Source organism: Petaurus breviceps, unplaced genomic scaffold, assembly GCF_028583685.1.
Source record: "Petaurus breviceps papuanus isolate PSGF00001 unplaced genomic scaffold, PetGlider_PUasm1.0 90535, whole genome shotgun sequence".
Taxonomy (NCBI): domain Eukaryota; kingdom Metazoa; phylum Chordata; class Mammalia; order Diprotodontia; family Petauridae; genus Petaurus; species Petaurus breviceps.
The window spans coordinates 3,580,295-3,600,816 of record NW_027187270.1 but is presented as its reverse complement, the minus strand read 5'-3'; the positions used below and the strand labels follow the sequence as shown (position 1 = coordinate 3,600,816).

Below are 20,522 nucleotides of genomic sequence, written 5' to 3'. Positions count from 1 at the left end.
GCCCTGAGAAGCTACATGTGATGCTTTATCTCACACCGTTCATTCACGTCAGGACTGGGGCAAGAACCCAGATTTCCTGGTTCTCAGCTCTATGTTCTGTCTGTCTCTGAGCGGGCAGACTGAGAGAAAAGGAAGATTAGGTCTGGTGGCAGGACGATCAGCCTGTCTCTTCCTGCCCTGGCCCTGGAAGGATGGACTCTCTCCCGGACCCCTTGTACAGTCCTAGGGCCCAGCAGGTGCCATGGCCATTTCAGGGGGCTCTTGGCAGCAAGCCAATGGGGACAGGTGGTTGAGGGGAGGGGCAAGGGCCTAGGCAGGTGGCTGGCAGGCAGCCAGAGACCTGCCTCAGCCAGGCAGGGCCTCCCCTCCTGGCAAGCAATAGGCAAGGGGTCATCCACCTCAGCTGTGGGCCCAAGCCCAAGGGTAATCAAGGGGCCTCTTAACTCCTTCCTTTTTTTTTTTTTTTGCTTTTTGGAGGGGGAAGGTAGGACAATTGGGGTTAAGTGACTTGCCCAAGGTTGCATGACTAGTTTTTTGTGTTAAGTGTCTGAGGCTGGATTTGATCTCAGATCCTCCTGACTCCAGGGCAGGTGCTCTATTCACTGTACCATCTAGCTGCCCCAATTCCTTCCTTACTAATCGATAAATAGCATTTCCACCTATTTTCCCATTATTCCCTAAATGCAGAGCCCTCAACCCTTCATGAAATATCAATTATATAACAAATAAGATAGTCATATAATATAGTATTAAGATACTGTATTAATCATATTATATTATTTTGTTTTATAATATTTTATAATTTTTATATTATAATTAAATATTATTTTATATTAAATTTATATTAATTATTGATTATATTAAATCACTCCCAATTCACTGCCCTGTAGAAACCTCTCATCCCATTCCTGGGAGTCCAAGGGCCTTCTTGTTTAGGCGCCTGAGGCTTCGCCAGGCCTGAGAGGCCTGAGGAGGCCCCTCGAACTCAGGACCTGGATAAAACACAGCCACAGTGGGCTCAGGGCCCCTAAAGGCTCCTTCTGGGGCCTTGCCACCCCCCCACTCCAGCCCCTTGGATCCCAGGCCCAGAGGATGGAGGAGGATGAGAAACTCGGCCTACCTGTGCCAGGAGGCTCTCAGAGATACCCTGCCTCCAGGCCCCCCAAGGAGAGAAAGGAAGCAGCCCATTCTTCCCCCTAGAGTTAAAGGGAGGCAGGTGGGGGCACAGGAAGGGAAAGAGAGAGGGGCGGGGTGGGGCTGAGGGGAACCCAAGGGGGGAGGGGAGCAGAGAAGGCCAGAGGTGCTGCTCTGTCCTCTATGGATAGATGTAGGGAGGGCATAGGGAGGGGCAGAGAGGGGGGGTACCCATAGGGGGAGGGGCAGAGGGGCACCCACAAGGAGGAGGGGTATAGGGGGAGAGGCAGAGAGGAGGCAGGGGAGGGACAGAGGGGGAGGGGCAAAGTGGGGGGAGGGGAGGGACAGAGGACCACTCATGGGGGGGGAGGGGAGCAGAGAGGGCCAGAGATGCTGCTCTACCCCCTGCAGGAGCAAGATGGAGTTAGGGCTAGAAGGGGCCTTTCACAGTCGTCTAGGAAAACCTCCTCCTTTTACAGGAGATCGATGCCAGCATTCTCCAGGTTCCCTTTTGGGGGTTTCCTCTTACCCCCTTTACAGCTGGGGAAACTGAGACCCTAGGTGTTGGGTGGTTTGCCCATGGTAGTCCCTTCTTTTTTTCCCCCTTTTGGGGGGGGGAAGGCAGGACTATTGGGGTTGAATGACTTGCCCAAGGTCACAGGGCTAGTATGAGTTAGGAGTCTGAGGCTGGATTTGAACTCAGGTCCTCCTGACTCCAGCGCCGGTGCTCTACTCATTGCACCACCTAACTGCCCCAGTCCCTTCTTACAAAAGGGGAAACTTGGTCGGGGGTGGGGGGTGCTCAGGAGTGCCCTATGTTTTGTAGACCCATCTTACCTAAATGGAAACTGTGGTCCAAAGATGTCCAGCCCCTCCCAGGTTACATGCCCAACCCAAAGCTTGCCGGACTCCTAGGCTCAGGCCATGGTAACTCAGCATGTGGACATGGTGCTGCATGGGGAGGTGGGGAAGGGGAGGAGCAGGGAAGGAGGAGCAGAGTTCGAGTCCAGCCCTAAAATGTAACTGGCTTTGTTTTTTGCCCTAGGGATCTGTAAGAGAAAAAAGCCAGACCTGCGAAAGGGGAGGGGCATTGGGGGAGCAGAGAAGGGGGAAGCCAAGCAATTAATTGATCAACAATTAGCTTTTACCAACTCCAACTGGTGTCAGCTAAGTGCTTTATGATCAGGCAACAACCTTGGAGCACCTACTTGTGTGCTAGGCTCTGGGCAGGGGATGCAAATACAAGCAAAGATGACTCTGCCCTTAAAGGGCTTACACTGTAATGGAGAAAGACTCAGTTTACAGCAGATGTGGAGTGGGTGGCCCCTCCCCCAATAGAGGATCTGAGAGGAAGAAAATGGGCCAGCAGGTGTTAAGGAAGGAGACTTGTGATTGGGGGGGAGGGCGTCTTCTGGAGGAGCTTATGTTTTATTAGAATAATAATCACAGACATTTATATAGTGCCTACTGTGTACCAGGCACTGAGGGCCATCTCCTGTCCTGATCTATATCTCACCACTGGACCCAGATGGACAAAGTGAGGCTGGTGACCTTGCACAGCCCTACCTCACTTAAATTCAAGTCAACTGTAAGTCATGGCATCACCTCTCTGATGTCATGGCCCTCTTCAAGATGAAGGACAAACAATAACTGGGGAGGAAACTGAAGCCCAGGGAGGGGAAGGACTGGCCCTTGCTCACAGAAGCCAAATTTGAACCCAGATCCTTTGACTCTAGAGAGGAATCCGGGAGGCTCTCGGGGAATCTGTCCAGCTTGCTTTCCAGTTCCCCATACCCTGGGAAACACACTGGATTCACCTGCTGCATTAAGTGCCTACCATGTTGCTGGCACTGTTCTAGGCACTGGGAATACAAACTCATTTGGAAGCAAGCCTCTGTCCCTCACCTTCTACTGTGGGGATCCTGAACCCCACCTGTACCTCCTTCCAGTTATATAATTCATCCATATGTGCCTCCATGAATCACTTAAGCTCAGAACTGTAAGCCCCTTCATCAAGTATCCATTATTTATAAGACAATTAAGTAATGATCAAATAACATCATATTATATCACATGACCTCTACTGAATGCCCTGTAGAAACCTCCTCTCCACAATGCCGGTTGGCCAAGGGCTTGGGTGCCCAGGTGGCTAAGACCTCACCAAACCTGAGGCAGTTCCTCGCACTCAGTCCCTGGGTGAAACACAACCACAGTGGCTTCAGTGCCCCCCCTCGCAGACCCTGGCACCTTGGCCCTCCCACCCAGAGGATAGAGAATGAGAAATGAGGTCTCCCTCTCTTAGGGGGGGGGCACTGACAGGGAGGGAGGGGGACAGAAGGAGACATCAAAGAGTCCTCCTCTGCCTCCAGGAGAGCCCACATAAGGAAAGCCTCTGTGTTCTACAAGAGGGGAAACTGAGGCCAAGTAAAGGGAAGGTTCAAGGTCACACTGGGAGGTAAGGAGAATTTGAACCCACATCCTCAGACTCTAGAGATGTGTCTATATGTTAAAAAAATTTTTTTTCAAGGAGGGTGGAAAGGGATGGAAGATAGATAGAGGGAACCATGGAAGATGACCACTGGTTCAGACCCTAGAGCTTCATGCCCCCAAACTCCCTTGCCTAATAAAATAAATTTTAAAAATTAAAAAAACAAATCCACTCTGCCTACAAGGCTGGTTTTGAACCAAATATTCTATGGAATGAGTCAAAGGATTTGTGTTTGGGGCAGGGGAATTAAGCTAGAGGACCAGACAGGATTGTTTCAATTTTGTCATCCAGTCCCCCACTCCCAGTTCTAGCTTCTAGCATGAGACTATGCACACATTAGGGGCTTTTTAATAAACATTCAGTCCAATAGACATGCCTCTGCCTAGATAGGTTTTGGAGAGAGCCCTAGTCCAGCCAAATCATCCCTCAAATCTTTTCTCAAATCAAAGAAATGAAAAACCAGGTATTGCCAACTGAATGAAGGCTGAATTCCCATTTGATATAGCAGCACATTTGGTTTGGGTTTAATGTGCAGGACAATCAGCCTGTCTCTTCCTACCCTAGTGCTAGACAGATGAACCCTCTCCAGGACCCCTTGTACAGTCTAAGGGCCCAGTAGGTATGTGGTGATTTTAAGGGGACCTTGTCAGCAAACACAGTGGGGGGAGGAGTAAGCCCCCAGGCAGGGGGCTGGCAGGCAGCTAAGGACCTTGTCTCAGCTAGGTAGGATCTCCCCTCCTGGCCAGCAATAGACAAGGGGGTCTATTGCTCACGTCAGCTGTGGGCCACCTCTTTTACCCCAAGCTCTAGCTAATCTAGGGATCTTTTTCTCTATTTTCTTATTAATCAATAAATAATATTTTCACCAATTTTTCCATGATTCACCTAAATGCAGAATCCTCAGCCTTTCATGCAATATCACTTATATAACAATTAAATATCAATCAATCATATAAAATAACATCATATTATATTAAATTACTCCCTATTGAATACCCTGCAGAAACCCCTCCCCATTCCTGGTTGGGCAAGGGGCTAGATAGGTTGAGGCCTTGCCAGGCCTGAGAATCCTGAAGCAGCATCTTTCACTCAATCCCTGAATAAAACATAATCATAATGGCATCAAAACCCCTAGAAGCTCTTTTTGGTTCAATACCCCCCCAGACGCCAGCATCTTAGCCCTCCCAACCAAAGGATGGAGAAGGATGAGAAATATGGCCTACCTTTTTCAAGAGGCCCTCAGAGACTCCCTGCCTCGAGGTCCTCTGATGACAGAAAGGAAGAAATCAGCTCTGCCCTCTAGAGATAAAGGGATGAAAGGTGGGCACAGGAAAGGGCAGAGAAAAGAAGAAGGGTGGGAGACAGAGGGGCAGCCACAGGGAGAGAGAACAGAGGAGAACCAGATGTGCTGCTCTGCCCCCAGCAGGGAGAAGGCGGAGTTATGGCTGGATGGAGCTTCTCACAGTCATCTAGGAAAGCCTCCTCCTTTTAGAGGGATAGAAACTGAGTCCCAGGGAGGGGAAAGGACCGGCCCTTACTCACACTGATATAAACAGCAGAAGGCAAATTTGCATCTAGATCCTACAACTCTGGAGAGGGGTGCAGGAAGATCTTGTCCAGCCTGCTTCCCAGATCCCCCTATTCTGGGAAACACAATGGTTGCACCTGTTGCATTAAGTACCTACTACGTTCTGGCACTGCTCAGTACTGAGGATGCAAATACAAAGGGGAACAAGTCCCTGCATTTTTTACTCTGAGATACCACATTGCCTCCTTCCAATCATATAACTAATCCACCTGTATCTCTATGAATAACCCAAGCTCAGAGCCCTAAACCCTTTCATCAAGCATTAATTATTTATGTGACAATTAAATTAAATAATGATCAAATCACATCATATTATATCACATGACTACTAGTGAATTCCTTGCAGAAATCTCCCCTCCCCATTCCTGGTCAGGCAAAGGGCTAGATAGCCACAGGGTAAAGGCCCGAGGCAGCCCCTTGAACTCAGGACCTGGATAACACAGAGCCACAGTGGGTGCAGGGCCCCCAGAGGCTCCTTCTGGGGCCCCGCCCCCTCCCACTCCAGCCCCTTGGGCCCCAGGCCCAGACGATGGAGGAGGATGAGAAACACAGCCTACCTGTGCCAGGAGGCCCTCAGAGACACCCTGCCTTAAGGCCGCCCAAGGAGAGAAAGGAAGCAGCCCACTCTACCCACTAGGGTTAAAGGGAGGCACGTGGGGGTGGGGTGGGGCCTAGGGGCACCCAAAGGGGGAGTGCGCAGAGAGTGCCAGAGGTGCTGCTCTGTCCCCTAGGGATAGAGGGAGGCAGAGAGGGCACAGGGAGGGGCAGGGGGTGGTAAGGGAAAGGGACGTCCATGGGGGGGAGGGGAGCAGAGAGGGGAAGAGGTGCTGCTCTGCCCCAGCAGGCATGCATCAGAACCAGAGATCCTGGCCCTGCAGGGACCCCAGGAACTCAGTCCATTTTACAGGGGAGGAAACTGAGGCCCAGGAGGGGAAAGGCTGGCCCTCACTCACACTGATATAAATATCAGAAGCCAAATTTGAACCCAGATCCTACAACTCCAGAGACAGGTCCAGGAGGCTCTCAGGGAATTTGTCCAGCTTGCTTCCCAGTTCCCCATACCCTGGGAAATACAGTGGGTGCATCTGCTGCATTAAGTGCCTACTATGTGACTGGCACTGTTCTAAACAAAGGCAGATGGGAGTGAGTCTCTGCCCCTCACCATATAAATATGAATGAGTACTTCCCAGACTACTTCCCTTCTGACTAGAGGTAGCAATGGGACAGCTGATAATAACATGGGGACAGCTGATAACACAGACTTGGTTCTCTTGTCCCTTTTCTGCCAGAAATGTGTTGAATGATTTGGGGTAACAGCATTTTGTGTGTGTTTATCTGTGCGCTTTTGTTTCATTCACTTGTTAAGGGAGGGAATTGGATGATCCCTTCTCGCCTTAAATTCTATGATTTTGAGCAAACTTTTCCATCTCCACTTCTCCACTGCCCCCTACAGTCCTCCAACTGTTGGCATCTCTCTTGCACCCTCAGCCAGCCATCTGTCCCACGGATCCCTGCACCTGGTCATTTGCCTAGTTCTTGTTTGTCATTGATCATCCATCCTTCATTTTCAAAGAGGCCCAATGACACCGGGGGATGGCTTGATTTGCACGTGAACAGGATTTAAGTGAGGCAGATCTATACAAAGTCAGCAGCCTCATTCTCTTCCAGAGTCATTGATGTCCAGTGGCAGGACAAAAGTCAAGATCACTGGCGATTGCCCAGGATGCAGTGGATGATCTTGGTGTCTTGAATGTCTGCCCAAGCTCTAAACTCTCCTTAGTGCCTGTTTCAGGCTCTTTCATGGCCATTGGAATAAATTGATCTCATCTGCCCATTCCACCAGGGGAAATCTTCACATGCTTGGGGTAGACACCCCCTAACTCACCAATAAGCCCTTTTCAGGGCTGCCCATCTACTTTGGGTGTTTACCTGGTACTCTACTCTCTCCCATTGCTCCAAGAAGCACTAGCATGTAAAGCAACCACACCCCAGTAGACGATCTCAGCAGATGGGACAAACCAGTTTGAGGGCAACCCGACAGGCATCTGCCCTGTGGTATGCTGTTAAATGTATGACAACCATTTCTCTAGTATTTTACAGGTACCTATATGGTCCTCTAGTCTAGACAAACAAATCTCCTCTCTTCCACCGCTCAATTCCCAAGTCTGCTGCTGTCCTTTGATTGAAATCCACATCCAGTGGGCAAAGCCAGGATGGGAGAGTAAAAGTAGGAACTTGCTTGAACTCCTACTCCAACCACCTCTAATACCTGTAAAAAATGACTCTAAACAGATTTTAGAGCTACAGAACCCACAAAGTGACAGAGAGAAACAAATCTCCCACTGAAGGCCTAGCAGGGCGACAGGAAGGGTCTATCACACAAGGCAGGAAACCACGTGAACTCCTGCATGAGCTGTGCAGTCCCAGACCCACAGAGGCCCTGACCAGCAGCCCAGATCATCCAGAGAATACTTCAAGAGAGTAAATCACCAGCACCTGTGGCGGTTTCTAGACTTCTCAACCCATAAACACCAAAGAGAGAAGTAAAAGGTCAGTGGGGAACTCTGTTGGAACTGGGTTGACAGAAGAGCATGGTCCTGCCCCTAGCGGCAAGACATGGAGGAGGCTCTGCAGCTGCAGCTGCTGCCATGTGGATGCCTCCTGAGCTCCTGGCCTGCAGATAGTAGGGGGACCAAGTGACCATTAAGAGGGTAATTGTGGGTGGCTAGGTGGCGCAGTGAATAGAGCACCGGCCCTGGAGTCAGGAGGATCTGAGTACAAATCTGGCCTCAGATACTTAACACAAAAACTAACTGTGTGACCTTGGGCAAGTTGCTTAACCCCAATTGCCCTTCAAAAAAAAGAGGGTAATTGCTCTTGCTTTGATCTGCTTGGATCTGGATCACAGTCTTGGGTGGAGGTCCTGGAGTGGGTGACCAGGTGCCAGAGCATGTAGAGGCTTCAGAGAGGGCACCCAACTAATATCTCCAGCAGCTGAGAAAACCCCAGCAATTTGAGACAAAGATCTCCTCTCTGGAAGCAGAGTTCTGCTGTGGTAAAAAGCTCAAAAGTAATTGAGCGGCAACATGAGCAATCGAGGGAAGCAAGGCAAGCACAGCAATCTGACTTTGGACTCCCTTTGGGGGGACAAAAAGGATCAAAGCATGGAACAGAAGGAAGGCAATGAAGTTAGAATTCCTGCACCAAAAGCTTCCAAGAAAAATATGAACTGATTACAGGCCATAGAGGAGCTTAAGAAGGATTCTGAAAACCAAATAAGAGAAGTGTAGGAAAAATTGGGAAGAGAAATGAGAATGATGCAAGAAAATCATGAAAAGAGAGTCAACAACCTGACTGAAGAAAATAACACCTTAAAAATAGACTAACTCAAATGGCAAAAGAGGCTCAAAAAAGGCAATGAGGAGAAGAATGACTTAAAAAGCCAAACTTGCCCAGATGGAAAAATAATCCCAAAAGCTCACTGAAGAGAATAATTCCTTCAGAATGAGATTGGAGCAAATGGAAGCTAGTGACTTTATGAGAAATCAAGATACTATTAAACAGATCCAAACAAATGAAAGAATAGAAGGCAATGTGAAATATCTCATGGGAAAAACCACTGACCTGGAAAATAGATCCAGGAGAGAGAATTTAAAAATTATTGGACTACCTGAAAGTCATGATAAAAAAAATAACCTAGAAATCATCCTTCAAGAAATTCTCAAGGAAAATTGCCATGATGTTTTAGAACCAGAGGGCAAAACAGAGGTTGAAAGAATCTACCGATCACCTCCTGAAAAATATCCCAAAAAGAAAACTCTTAGAAATATTATAGCCAGGTTCCAGAGTTCCCAGATCAAGGAGATAATATTACAAGCAGCCAAGAAGAAACAATTTGAATACTGTGGAAACACAATCAGGATAACACAGGATCTGGCAGCTTCTACACTGAGGGATCGAAGGGCTTGGAATATGATGTTCTGGAGGTCAAAAGAGCTGGAATTAAGACCAAGAATCACCTACTCAGCAAAACTAAGTATCATGTTTCAGGGGAAAATATGGTCATCCAATGGAATAGAGGACTTTCAAGCATTCATGATGAAAAAACCAGAGCTGAATAGAAAATTTGACATTCAGATATAAGAAGCAAGAGAAGCATGAGAAGGTAAACAGGGAAAAGAAATCATAAGGAACTTATCAAAGTTAAACTACATGGAAAAATAATTGTAACTAATGAAACTTTTCTCAGTATGAGGATAGTTGAAGGGAATATGAATGTATATATGTGTGTGTGTATTCATCCATATCTATGTCTATATAGGAGGGTATATGAGCATATGAATACATATGTGAGTGTGTATATATGTGTACAGGTATACATACACAGAGAACACAGGACCAATTGAATAGGAAGGGATGATACTTAAAAGGTGAAATTGAGAGGTGGGAGGGGAATATAATGAGAAGAGATGGGGAAAGACAGAATGGGGTAAACTATCTCATATAGAAGAAGCAATGGACAACTATTACAATGGAGGGGAAGAACAGGAAGGCAAAAGGGAATGAATCAACCTTACTCTCATTGAATTTAGCTTAGAGAGGGAATGACACACACACTATATAGGGTATGTCATCCTACAGGAGAGTAGGGGGGAAGGGGATGAGAGGGGGGATGATAGAGGGGAGGGCAGGTTGAGGGGGAGGGAAGTTGGAAGCACCCACTTTTGAAAAGGGACAGGATCAAAGTAGAGAATAGAACAAGTGGGGAGCGGGATAGTGTAGAAGGAAATATAATCAGTCTTTCACAATATATCCACTATGGAAATGTTTTGCATAGCTACACATGTACAACTTATATTGAATTGCTTATCTTCCCAGTAAGTGTGGGTGACAAGGGAGGAAGGGAAAGAATCTGGAATTCAAAGTTTTAAAAGCAAATGTTTAAAAAATATATACATATTTTTTATATGCAACTGGGAAATAAGATATAGAGGCACTGGGGCATAGAGATTCATCTTGCACTACTGGAAAGTTGGAGGGGGGATGGAGGAGAATATAGGAGAGAGCAGATTGAGGGAGGGTGTACTCAGTGGGATCACTGTTTTGGGGTGGTGGGTAGGGGAAATATGGGGAGAAAATTTGTAACTCGAAATCTTGTGGAAATGAATGATGCAAAGTAAACATAAAATTTAATTAAAAAAAAAACCATGACCTGGAGAGGTTTATACAAACTGATACTGAGTGAGAAGAGCAGAACCAGGAGAAATTTGTACACAATTACAGACACAACATATGTGTGATGACCAACTTTGATAGACTGGACTCCTCTCAGCAATGCAGGCTTATAAGTCAACTCCAAAAGACTCATGATGGAGAGAAATGTCTGAATTCAGAGAAAGAACTAGAAAGAACAGAGTTTGAATGAAGACTGAAAACTACCTGCTCTCTGTCTTTTTCTTGTTTGGTTTTGTTTCCTCTTTCCCATTGTTCATTCCATCCAATACAAACCTTCTTTATAATCTAATGTCTAATGAGAAACTATTTGCAGATCCTATACTTGATTGTATGCTGCTATGGGGGGGGGAGGGGGGGGAGGGTGAGAAAATTTGAAAGTCAAGGAATTGTGGAATTGAATACTGTAAACAAACAAATTAATAAAGACCAAAAAAATGGAACCAGAAGAAGACAACAAAGTCAAAACTCTTGCATCAAAAGCGTCCAAGAAAAATATGAATTGGTTGCAGGCCATGAAGGAGCTCAAGAAGGATTTTTAAAATCAAGGAAGAGAAGTGGATCAGTTGAATAGGAAGGGATGATATCTAAAAAAATATGGGAGAAGGAGAAATGGAGAGATAGAATAGGGTAATTTATATCATATAAAAGAGGCAAGAGAAAATTTACAATGGAGGGAAACAGTAGGAAGGTGAAAGGAATGGGTCAACCTTACTCTCACTTAAGGAGGGAATAACATACACACTCAATTGGGTATCTTACCCTACAGAAAAGTAGGAGGGAAGGAGATAAGAGGGGGGATGATAGTAGGGAGGGTAGATTAGGGGAGAGGGTAGTTGGAAGCAAACACTTTGAAAAGAGACAGGGTCAAAGTAGAAAATAGAATAAATGGGGGGGATAGGATGGAGGGAAATATAGTTAGTCTTTTACAATATAATTACAATATAATATAATTACAAAATATAAATATTTTGCATAACTACACATATACAACCTATATTGAATTGCTGGTCTTCCCAGTGGGGGTGGGTGAGGAGGGAAGAAGGGAAAGAATATGCAATTCAAAGTTTTAAAAACAAACGTTTAAAAATTGTTTTTACATGCAACTGGGAATAAGATATACAGGTACTGGGGTATAGAAATCCATCTTGCCCTACTAGAAAGTTGAGGGGGGAGCTAGGGGAGGATATAAGAGAGGGCAGATTGGGGGAAGAGGTATTCAGTAGGCCCACTATCTTGGGGTGGAGGGTAGGGGAAAGACGGGGAGAAAATTTGTAACTCAAAATCTTGTGGAAATAAATGTTGAAAACTAAAAATTAATAAGTGAATTTGAAAAAATTTTCCAAAAACATTTTAAAAAAAGAAAAGAAAAGATATCCACATGCATTGGAAGGATATGTCAACCTGATCAGGACCAAATTCTATAAGTGGAATAGATGAGTATGTAAATGCCCTACTGGAATTAAGCTGTTGAGAGCCTAGGAACATGAGACAACTCACTCAATTTCTATCCTCCTGACATGTTTCTTTGTTTCTGAAGACCTTGTCTTTCTTTTCTCTTCTATATAAGTGCCCTGGTATTATTGAACAATATGTTTCCTTCAGTGAGTCCCCTGTTTAAGTGTGTCTGTAAATTTAAAATAAAAAATGTACTATGAATTAATTCTTAATCTGAATTCAGTCACATGTATTTGCTCTCAGAGACACATCTTATAGATAAACATTTAGTTCAATATTTTTAAAGTACAGACTTCCTAAAGTTGTGTCTATTTGAAATGTCATATGCATTGCTTCCTTGACCTTAGCTACCATCCCACATCTCTCTTCCCCTTCTTTGTAAAACTTTTTCCAAAGTTGTCTACCCTCAATATTTCCATTTGCTCACCACTGTCTCTCCTTTGGGTTCTGATCCCAAAGCTCTATTGAAATTTCTCTCTCGTTCTGGGATGGTGGGTAGGGGAAAGATGGGAAGAAAATTTGTAACTCAAAATCTTGTTGAAATGAATGTTGTAAACTAAAAATAAACATAAAATTAAAAAAAAGTAATAGCGGGATTAAAAAAAAGAAATTCCTCTCTCTGAGGTCACTGGTGACCTCCTAATCATCCAATCAAATGGCATCTTTTTAGTCCTCATTCTTCTTGATCCCTCTGTAGTACTTGACATTCCTGATCACTCCCTCTGCCCTTGGCTTCATAGATACAACATTCTCCTGTTTCTTTTTCTACTCATCTAGCTGATGCTCCTTTGTTTCTTTCTATGGCTGGTCATACCCTCCCAGACAAATTAAAATGATTCTTCTTAGAGACAGAGACAAGATACTGGGGTAGTGGGAGGAAATGCAGAGAGCTCTCCTCCACAAACTCTTCCAAATAGATCTAGATAATGTACCATCCCAAATCCTAATGGGGAAAGCCAGAAAAAGTTACACTTGGTGGTTTGTCCAGCCAGGGAGATGACAGAGAAGTCAATGGACACTGGGGGTGGGTCAGGTCAGAAGCATACTGTACAAGGAGTGTCCCAATGCCCAAGGAGAGGAAGTCACAGACCCATACCAGAGCACTGTGACAGGCACAGGTGTGAACTAACAGCTCTGTTGCCTACTACCAAGTCCCAGGTTGTAGATCCAGGGCAGAGTGAGAAGATGACCTTCATATAGCATAGGGGAGACCCTGGGAAGTGTACTAAGGAAAAAGGAAGTTCAAAAGCCAGCAACAGCAGCAGCAGCGTGGCTCAGACTCCAAACCCTACAGAGCAGGGTCTCATTTCCAGCATCTAGTCCAGCCTTCAGAAGAATAAACAAGGTAGGAATGCTAAACTAAAGGGAAATATACAGTTTTACCATTTTGAACCAGCAGAATTTTCCAAGTTGGCTGATAGGGGCAGAGTGTGATAACATTTCTCAGACCCAAACCCAGGTGAAGAACTTGTAGAGCTCAGACAAAGAGGTGCAGCAATCCAACTTTGCCCTGATTCAGACTACTATGGGAGCACTGAAAGCTTACAGGCTCCCAGCCCCACCCTGTAATCCTATAATAATATAACATTCAATACCCCAAGAAAGCAGCGAGAAGACGAGCCCAGACCATCCCTCCAGAAGTATGTCAAAACCTAGATCTAACAATGTCTAAAACAGGAAATACGTTGGAAGAATAAACAAACAAACAGGCAGGGAAGCTCAAGATAATAACCCAGAAGAAGAGAATGATTCCAAAACATCTACAAGTGAAGCCTCAGAGAGGAAACACAGCCTGGTCACAAACTCATCTAGAATTCCTGGGTGGGAGGGGGGATGAAGCAAGAGGTTTTTTTTTAAGAGTTTTTAAATATTTTTATAAACCTGGAAAGACTCACACAAACTGATGGTGAGGGAAGTGAGCAGAACCAAGAGAACACTGTATACAGTAACAGCAACATTGTGCAATGATCAGTGATGACTGACTTAGCTCTTCTCAGCAATACAATGATCCAAGACAGCTCCAAAGGACTCATAATGGACAATGCTACAGACATCCAGAGAAAGAACTACAGAATCTGAATGCAAATCAAAGCATACTATTTTCACTATTTTTATTTTTTTCTCCCCATTTTTCCCCTACCCACTGCCCCAAAATAGCAGTCCCACAGGATATCCCCTCCTCCAATCTGCTCTCTCCCATATCTTCTCCCATACCCCTTCAGACTTTTTCAGTGGATCTCTATGCCCCAGTGCCTGTATATCTTATATCCCAATTACATGTAAAATAGTATTATTAATAATATATATATTAAACATTTGACTTTAAAACTTTGAATTCCAGATTCATTCCCTTCCTTCCTTGTCACCCACCCATACTGGGAAGATAAGCAGTTCAGTATAGGTTGTACATGTGTGTCTAATGCAAAACGATAACATAGTAGATATATTGTAAAATACTGACTATATTTCCCTCCCTCCTATCCCACCTCCCACTTGTTCTATTCTCTACTTTGATCCTGTCCCTTTTCAAAAGTGGGTGCTTCCAACTTCCCTCCCCTCCAGCCTGCCCTCCCTTCTATCATCCCCCCTCTCATCCCCTTCCCCCCCTACTCTCCTGGAGGGTGAGATACCCTATTTAGTGTGTATTTCATTCTCTCCCCAAGCCAAATTCAATGGGAATAGGGTTTACCCATCATTCCCTTTTGCCTTCCTATTCTTCCCCTCAATTGTAACCATTTTCCCTTGCCTCTTCTATATAAGATAGTTTACCCCATTCTGTCTCTCCCCATCTCCTCTCTTTCTATTCCTCTCTCACCTCTTAATTTCACCTTTTAAGTATCATCCCTTCCTATTAAATTGGTCCTGTGCCCTCTATCTATGTATACCTGTAAACATATATGCACACATTCACATATGTATTCATATGCCCTCATACATAGACATATATATTTCTATTCCCTTCAACTATTTGCATACTGAGAAAAGTTCCATCATTTACCATTATCATTTTTCCATGTAGGAATGTTAATAGTTCAACTTTGATAAGTTCCTTATGATTTCTTTTCCCTGTTTACCTTCTCATGCTTCTCTTGCTTCTTGTATCTGAATGTCAAATTTTCTATTCAACTCTGGTTTTTTCAGCAAGAATGCTTGAAAGTCCTCTATTTCATTGAATGACCATATTTTACCCTGAAGCATTATACTCAGTTTTGCTGGGTAGGTGATTCTTGGTTTTAATCCCAGCTCCTTTGACCTCCAGAATATCATATTCCAAGCCTTTTGATCCCTTAATGTAGAAGGTAATAGGTCTTGTGTTATCCATTTGAAAAAAAAAGAAGAAAAAAGTTTGAATGCAGATTGAAGCAAATTACCTGCTCTCTTTTTCTTGTTTGGTTCTGTTTCCTCTTTCCCATTGTTCATTCCATCTGATACAATCCTTCTTTATAACCTGACTAATGTCTAATGTGAAACTATTTGCAGATCCCATACTTGATTGTATGCCACCATGGTAGGGGCAGGGGGGGAGGGGGAAGGAAAGGTGAGAAAATTTGAAACTCAAGGAATTGTGGACTTGAATCTTATAAACAAACAAATTAATAAAGACTAAAAAAGAAAAAGAAAGAAAATTGTTTTCTACATGCAACTGGGAAATAAGACATATAGGCACTGGGGTATAGAAAGCCATCTTGCCCTACTAGAAAGTTAGTGGTGGATGGGGGAGGATATAAAAGAGAACAGATTGGGGGAAGGGGTATTCAGTGGGCTTGCTATTTTGGGGTGGGGGTAGGGGAAAGACAGGGAGAAAAAAATTGTAACTCAAAATTTTGTGGAAATGAATGTTGAAAACTAAAAATTAATTAATTTAAAAAAAAAAGAAAAAGAAAACACACAAGTAGATATCTATGCAAACAAGAAGGAAGGAGTGAGGGAGAGTAGCTAACACTTGAACCCCATTCTCATCTGAACTGGTTAAAAGAAGGAAGAACATACACATTTCATTCAACAGGGAAATAGGAGGGAAGTGAGAGAAAGGGAGGGGGGAATTAGAGGGAGGACAGATTGAGGGAGGGATGAGTCCTAAGCAAAAAAAAACTCTAAGGATGCACAAAAATATTTATATCCCATTTTGAGGTGGCAAAAATGGGAATCTGAGGGATTCACATAAATTGGGGAATAGGTAAACAAAACATGGCACACTTTTGTGCTGAACTCTTGTCAGCACCATGACCAACCAGGATTCCAGAGGACTAATAATGAAACATGCTGTCTCCTGATAGAGAGGTGAAGGACTCAGTGCAGAAGGAAACAAATTTGCAGGGGGGGGATGTGGCCAATGTGGAAATCTGTTTTTGATTGACTATACATGTTTTTAAGGGCTTTTGTTTTTCTTGTGTTCTCATCTTGGGGAGGGAGTTGGGATGGGAGGGTGAGAAGGTGGATATTGTCTATTTAAAATAAATAAAATATTTTTTAAAATATGTTCCCTTTTACCTTCTAACATCTACAAAACCTAGCACTGCTACCTTCTGCAGAATCATGAAACCTTAAAGAGGAGAGAGTTGGGGCGGCCAGGTGGCGCAGTGAGTAAGAGCTCCGGCCCCGGCATCAGGAGAGCCGGGATCGGTTCTGGCCTCAGATGCTTGGTACCCACACAAAATAACTGGCTGTATAACCTTGAGCAAGTTAGTTAACCCCAATTGCTTAAAAAAAAAGAGGAGAGAGTAGTTAGAAGGAGAAGGTGACTGGCAGGGTCAATGCTGCAGAGAAGTCAAGAAAGATGAGAACCAAGAAAAGACCGTTGTCATTGTTTAGTCATTCAGTCATGTCCAACTCTTCATGATCCCGTGGACCACAGCACGAGTCCCACCTATCTTCTACTGTCTCTTGTAGTTGTCCATGTGCACATTCATTATTTTCATGGCACTATCCATCCACCTCATCCTCTGTTGTACCCCTTTTCCTTTTGCCTTCAATCTTTCCCAATATCAGGGTCTTTCTCCCATCTTTTCATTATGTGGTCAAAGTATTTAAGCTTTAGCTTCAGTATCTGCCCTTCCAATAAATAGTCAGAGTTAATTTCTTAAAGTATTGACTGATTCGATCTCCTTGCTGTCCAAAGAACTCTCAAAAGTCTTCTCCAGCACCACAGTTTGAAAGAATTGATTTTGTGGCACTCAGCTTTCCTTATAATCACAACTCTCACATGTTCAAATTACTAAACAAGTATGCTAATATTTTTTTACATACCAGCAAGGTTATGCATAAGATTCTCCAAGATAGTCTTCAGCAATATATAAACTGAAAATTACCAGAAGAACGGGCTGTTTTTAGAAGAGGCAGAGGAACGAGAAACCAAATTGCCAACTTTCGCTGGATTATGGATTAAGCAAGGGAGTTCCAGAAAAAAAAAAACCATCTGCTTCATTGACTACATTAAAGCCTTTGACTGTGTGGATCACAACAAAATGTGACAAGTCATCAAAGAGATGTAAGTACCAGATCATCTTACTTATCTCCTGAGTAACCTTGTATGGGGGTCAAGAAGCAACAGTTAGAATCAAACATGGAACAACTGATTGATCTAAGATTGGAAGAGGAGTGTGACAAGGCTGTATACTGTCACCTTATTTATTTAACTTACATGTAAAGTACATCATGGGAAATGCCAGGTTGGACATTAAAGCTAGAACTAAGGTTACCAGGAGAAATAACAGTCTCAGATATGGGATGAATAGGTGGCGCAGTGTGTAGAGCACTGGCCCTGGAGTCAGGAGGACCTGAGTTCAAATCCGGCCTCAGACACTTAGCACAAAAACTAGCCATGTGACCTTGGGCAAGTCACTTAAGCCCAGTTGCCCTCCAAAAAGCAAAAAAACCAGTCTCAGATATGCAGATGATATTACTTTGATGGCAGAAAGTGAAGAGGAATTAAGAAGCCTCTTGGTGCAGGTGAAAGAGGAGTGTAAAAGCTGGCTTAAAGTTTAACATCAAAAAACCTAAGATCTTGGCAACTGGTCCCATCATTTTCTGGCAAACAGAGGGGGAAGAAATGGAAGAAGTTTCAGGTTTTATATTCTTGGGCTCAAAGACCAATGCAAACAGCAAGTAGAGTCATGTAATTAAAAGATGCTTGCTCCTTGGAAGGAAAGCTATGGCAAATCTGGACACAGACTAAAAAGCAGAGACGTTACTTTGCTGACCAAGGTCCATATAGACAAAGTTATGGTTTTTCCAGTACCAGTGTATGCATAGGAATAGGAACTAAGGAAGCCAATACCTTCACTCCTGTTCCTGTGCTGTTGGGTTTCTGTTTGATAAGGTGTGATCATCAATAGCACAGCATGATGGGTGGCATCCTCAACTGGAGGTTGCCCACTGGTTAGCCATCATTTTTGTCAGCTGGCTGACAGAATATGGCTTCATCTTCTCTTTTGATCATAAATCTCTTCAAAGGCATCCTTTGCTGTTCGTCCTCACTGCTCAGTCTTTGTTGCACTGTTGTCCAGTCACGCTCACCATGTGTCTCTTTATCAGTCAATGAGGGATGTTCTTTTTTCATTCTTTCCATGTTGTAGCATTCTGTGACTTGTAATTATACAACACCAATAGATACTGGTATTCAGACTAGGAGGGTTTGTTTCTGGGAAAAGTTGGGGTCATTAAAGAAGGCTGTCGAGCAACCAAAGGCAATCCCAGCCCACTTAGCCACCTCCTACTTAATTCTGAGACGAACTCATGGTCCGTTGACAAGATCTATATAAGATCTAGATATAAATACTGATGAATGAACTCTCTGGGGTTCATCCAAATGCATGTCAGCATGTGGTGAACCCCTAGGGAGACTTCATTTCTTTTGGCTTTCACCAACTTGCATTCCTTGTATTCTGTGACTAAGACACCAGTGGGGATGCCCACATTCGGGAGACATATACCCTTTAGTTGCTGCCTTGTAATTTACTCAAGTTGGATGGGGAGCTCACATAACAGAAGAGAAAGCCCTCTAACAAATCCCCCCCCCCAGTAAGTAAATATTAGCACCTTGCTACATTCTGGCTACTTGGGAAGGAGAGAATGCAAAATTCACAACTTGCCTCTCCCAACCACTAAATTGCCGGCTCTACTTGAAGCCAAGAAAAGGGGGCAATGGATCACACAAAATGTTGTCCCTCAAGGGAGGTGTTGTGGACAGTCAACCCAGGAGCCTTCACACGTGGCCTGGAATTAAGGTTGCAAAAGAATATAGAAGGTGGAAGTGGTGCTAGAGGAGAGTAGGGGGAGAGAAAAGGTAAGATGCTTAGAATTGGATTGGACAAAAAGCCTGAGAGCCTTCTGAGTCCCTCTCTGGAACTACGTTCAAATACTGCTTTTTGATATTAATAGCAGTGCGATTCTGGACAAGCCCCTTCCCGTCCCCGGATTGCAGTTTCCTCTGCTGTAAAACGGACTAGGTGACTTCCTAGGGTCCATTCAGGGAAAAGATGTTTGGTACTTCCACATGCTTGCTGGGGGCAGAGCTGCACCTCTGGCCCTCTCTGCTCCTCTCCCCGCTGTGGGTGCCCTTATTCCCCTCCCCTTCCCTCTCTCTGCCCCTCCCCTCCCTCTCCCCTCTCTGTCCCTTTCCTCCCCTGCCCCTCCCTCCCCCTCTCTCTACTCCTCCCCCCTTCCTCTCCCTGCTTCTCTCTATCCCTAGGGGGCAGAGCAGCACCTCTGACCCTCTCTGCTTCCCTCTGTGGGTGCCCCTCCCTTCCCCTCTCTCTCCCCCTCCCCTCTCCTCTCTCTGCCCCTCCCCTCTCTCTGCCCCTCCCCTCTCCCTGCCCTCCCCCCTCCCTGCCCCAGCCTGTGCTTCCCTCACCTGCTTCCATTGCACCCTGCGTCACTAGAGGACCCTCTCTGCTCCCCTGCCCCGCTTGGGTGCCCTTCTGCCCCTCCCCTCCCTCCCCCCTCTCTGACCCTGCCTGTGCCTCACCTGCCTCCCTCTATCCCTAGGGGGCAAAGCAGCACTTCTGGCCCTCTCTGCTTCCCTCTCCCGCCCTCAGTGGGTTCCCCTCTGCCCCTCCCCCCTCTCCGCCCCTCCCCCCTCTCTGCCCCTCCCCTCTCGCCTCTCTGCCCCTCCCCCTTCTCAGCCCCTTCCTGTGCTTCCCTCACTTACTTCCCTTTATCGCTAGGGGGCAGAGCGGGCTGCTTCCGTTGCGCCCAGCGTCGCCAGACGACCCTGAGGTGGTGTTTCTTGAGCCCCCACGGGGGTGGGAAGGGGACGGGAGACCCACAGACAGACATAGGAGGTAGGGCCCCCTTTTCCACCCCCTCTCTCCTCTGGGGGGCGGAGTGGGGGAGGGGTCTTGACTTGATGGGAGAAGGGCTTTAGCGTGGCGGGGGAAAGGCCTTAGCGTGGTGGGGGAGGGGCTAGAGGCTTCTCACAGGCTCCTGGGTCCCCTGAGGCCTACTGGGGGGGCCGGGCCACATCTGGGCCAGACACTCACACACACACACACAGGCAAACACAAACACACACACACTCCCACATAGACACACAGACACGGACAGGCACACAAACTTCCTCACAGACACACACACACACACATAGATATACAGCCACGTACACAGACACACATGCAAACACAC

At 45.3% G+C, this 20,522-nt stretch overlaps 1 protein-coding gene across 1 annotated transcript in view; it reads left to right on the top strand.

Annotated features, from left to right (window-relative positions):
• The window catches only part of LOC138142147 (actin-binding protein WASF3-like), a 177,831-nt gene that overhangs the window by 151,578 nt on the left and 5,731 nt on the right, over positions 1–20,522 (top strand). The window contains exon 10 of the mRNA XM_069063125.1: positions 20,066–20,182. Coding sequence (XP_068919226.1) covers positions 20,066–20,182 — 117 coding nt within the window. The remainder of the gene's footprint in view (positions 1–20,065; positions 20,183–20,522) is intronic.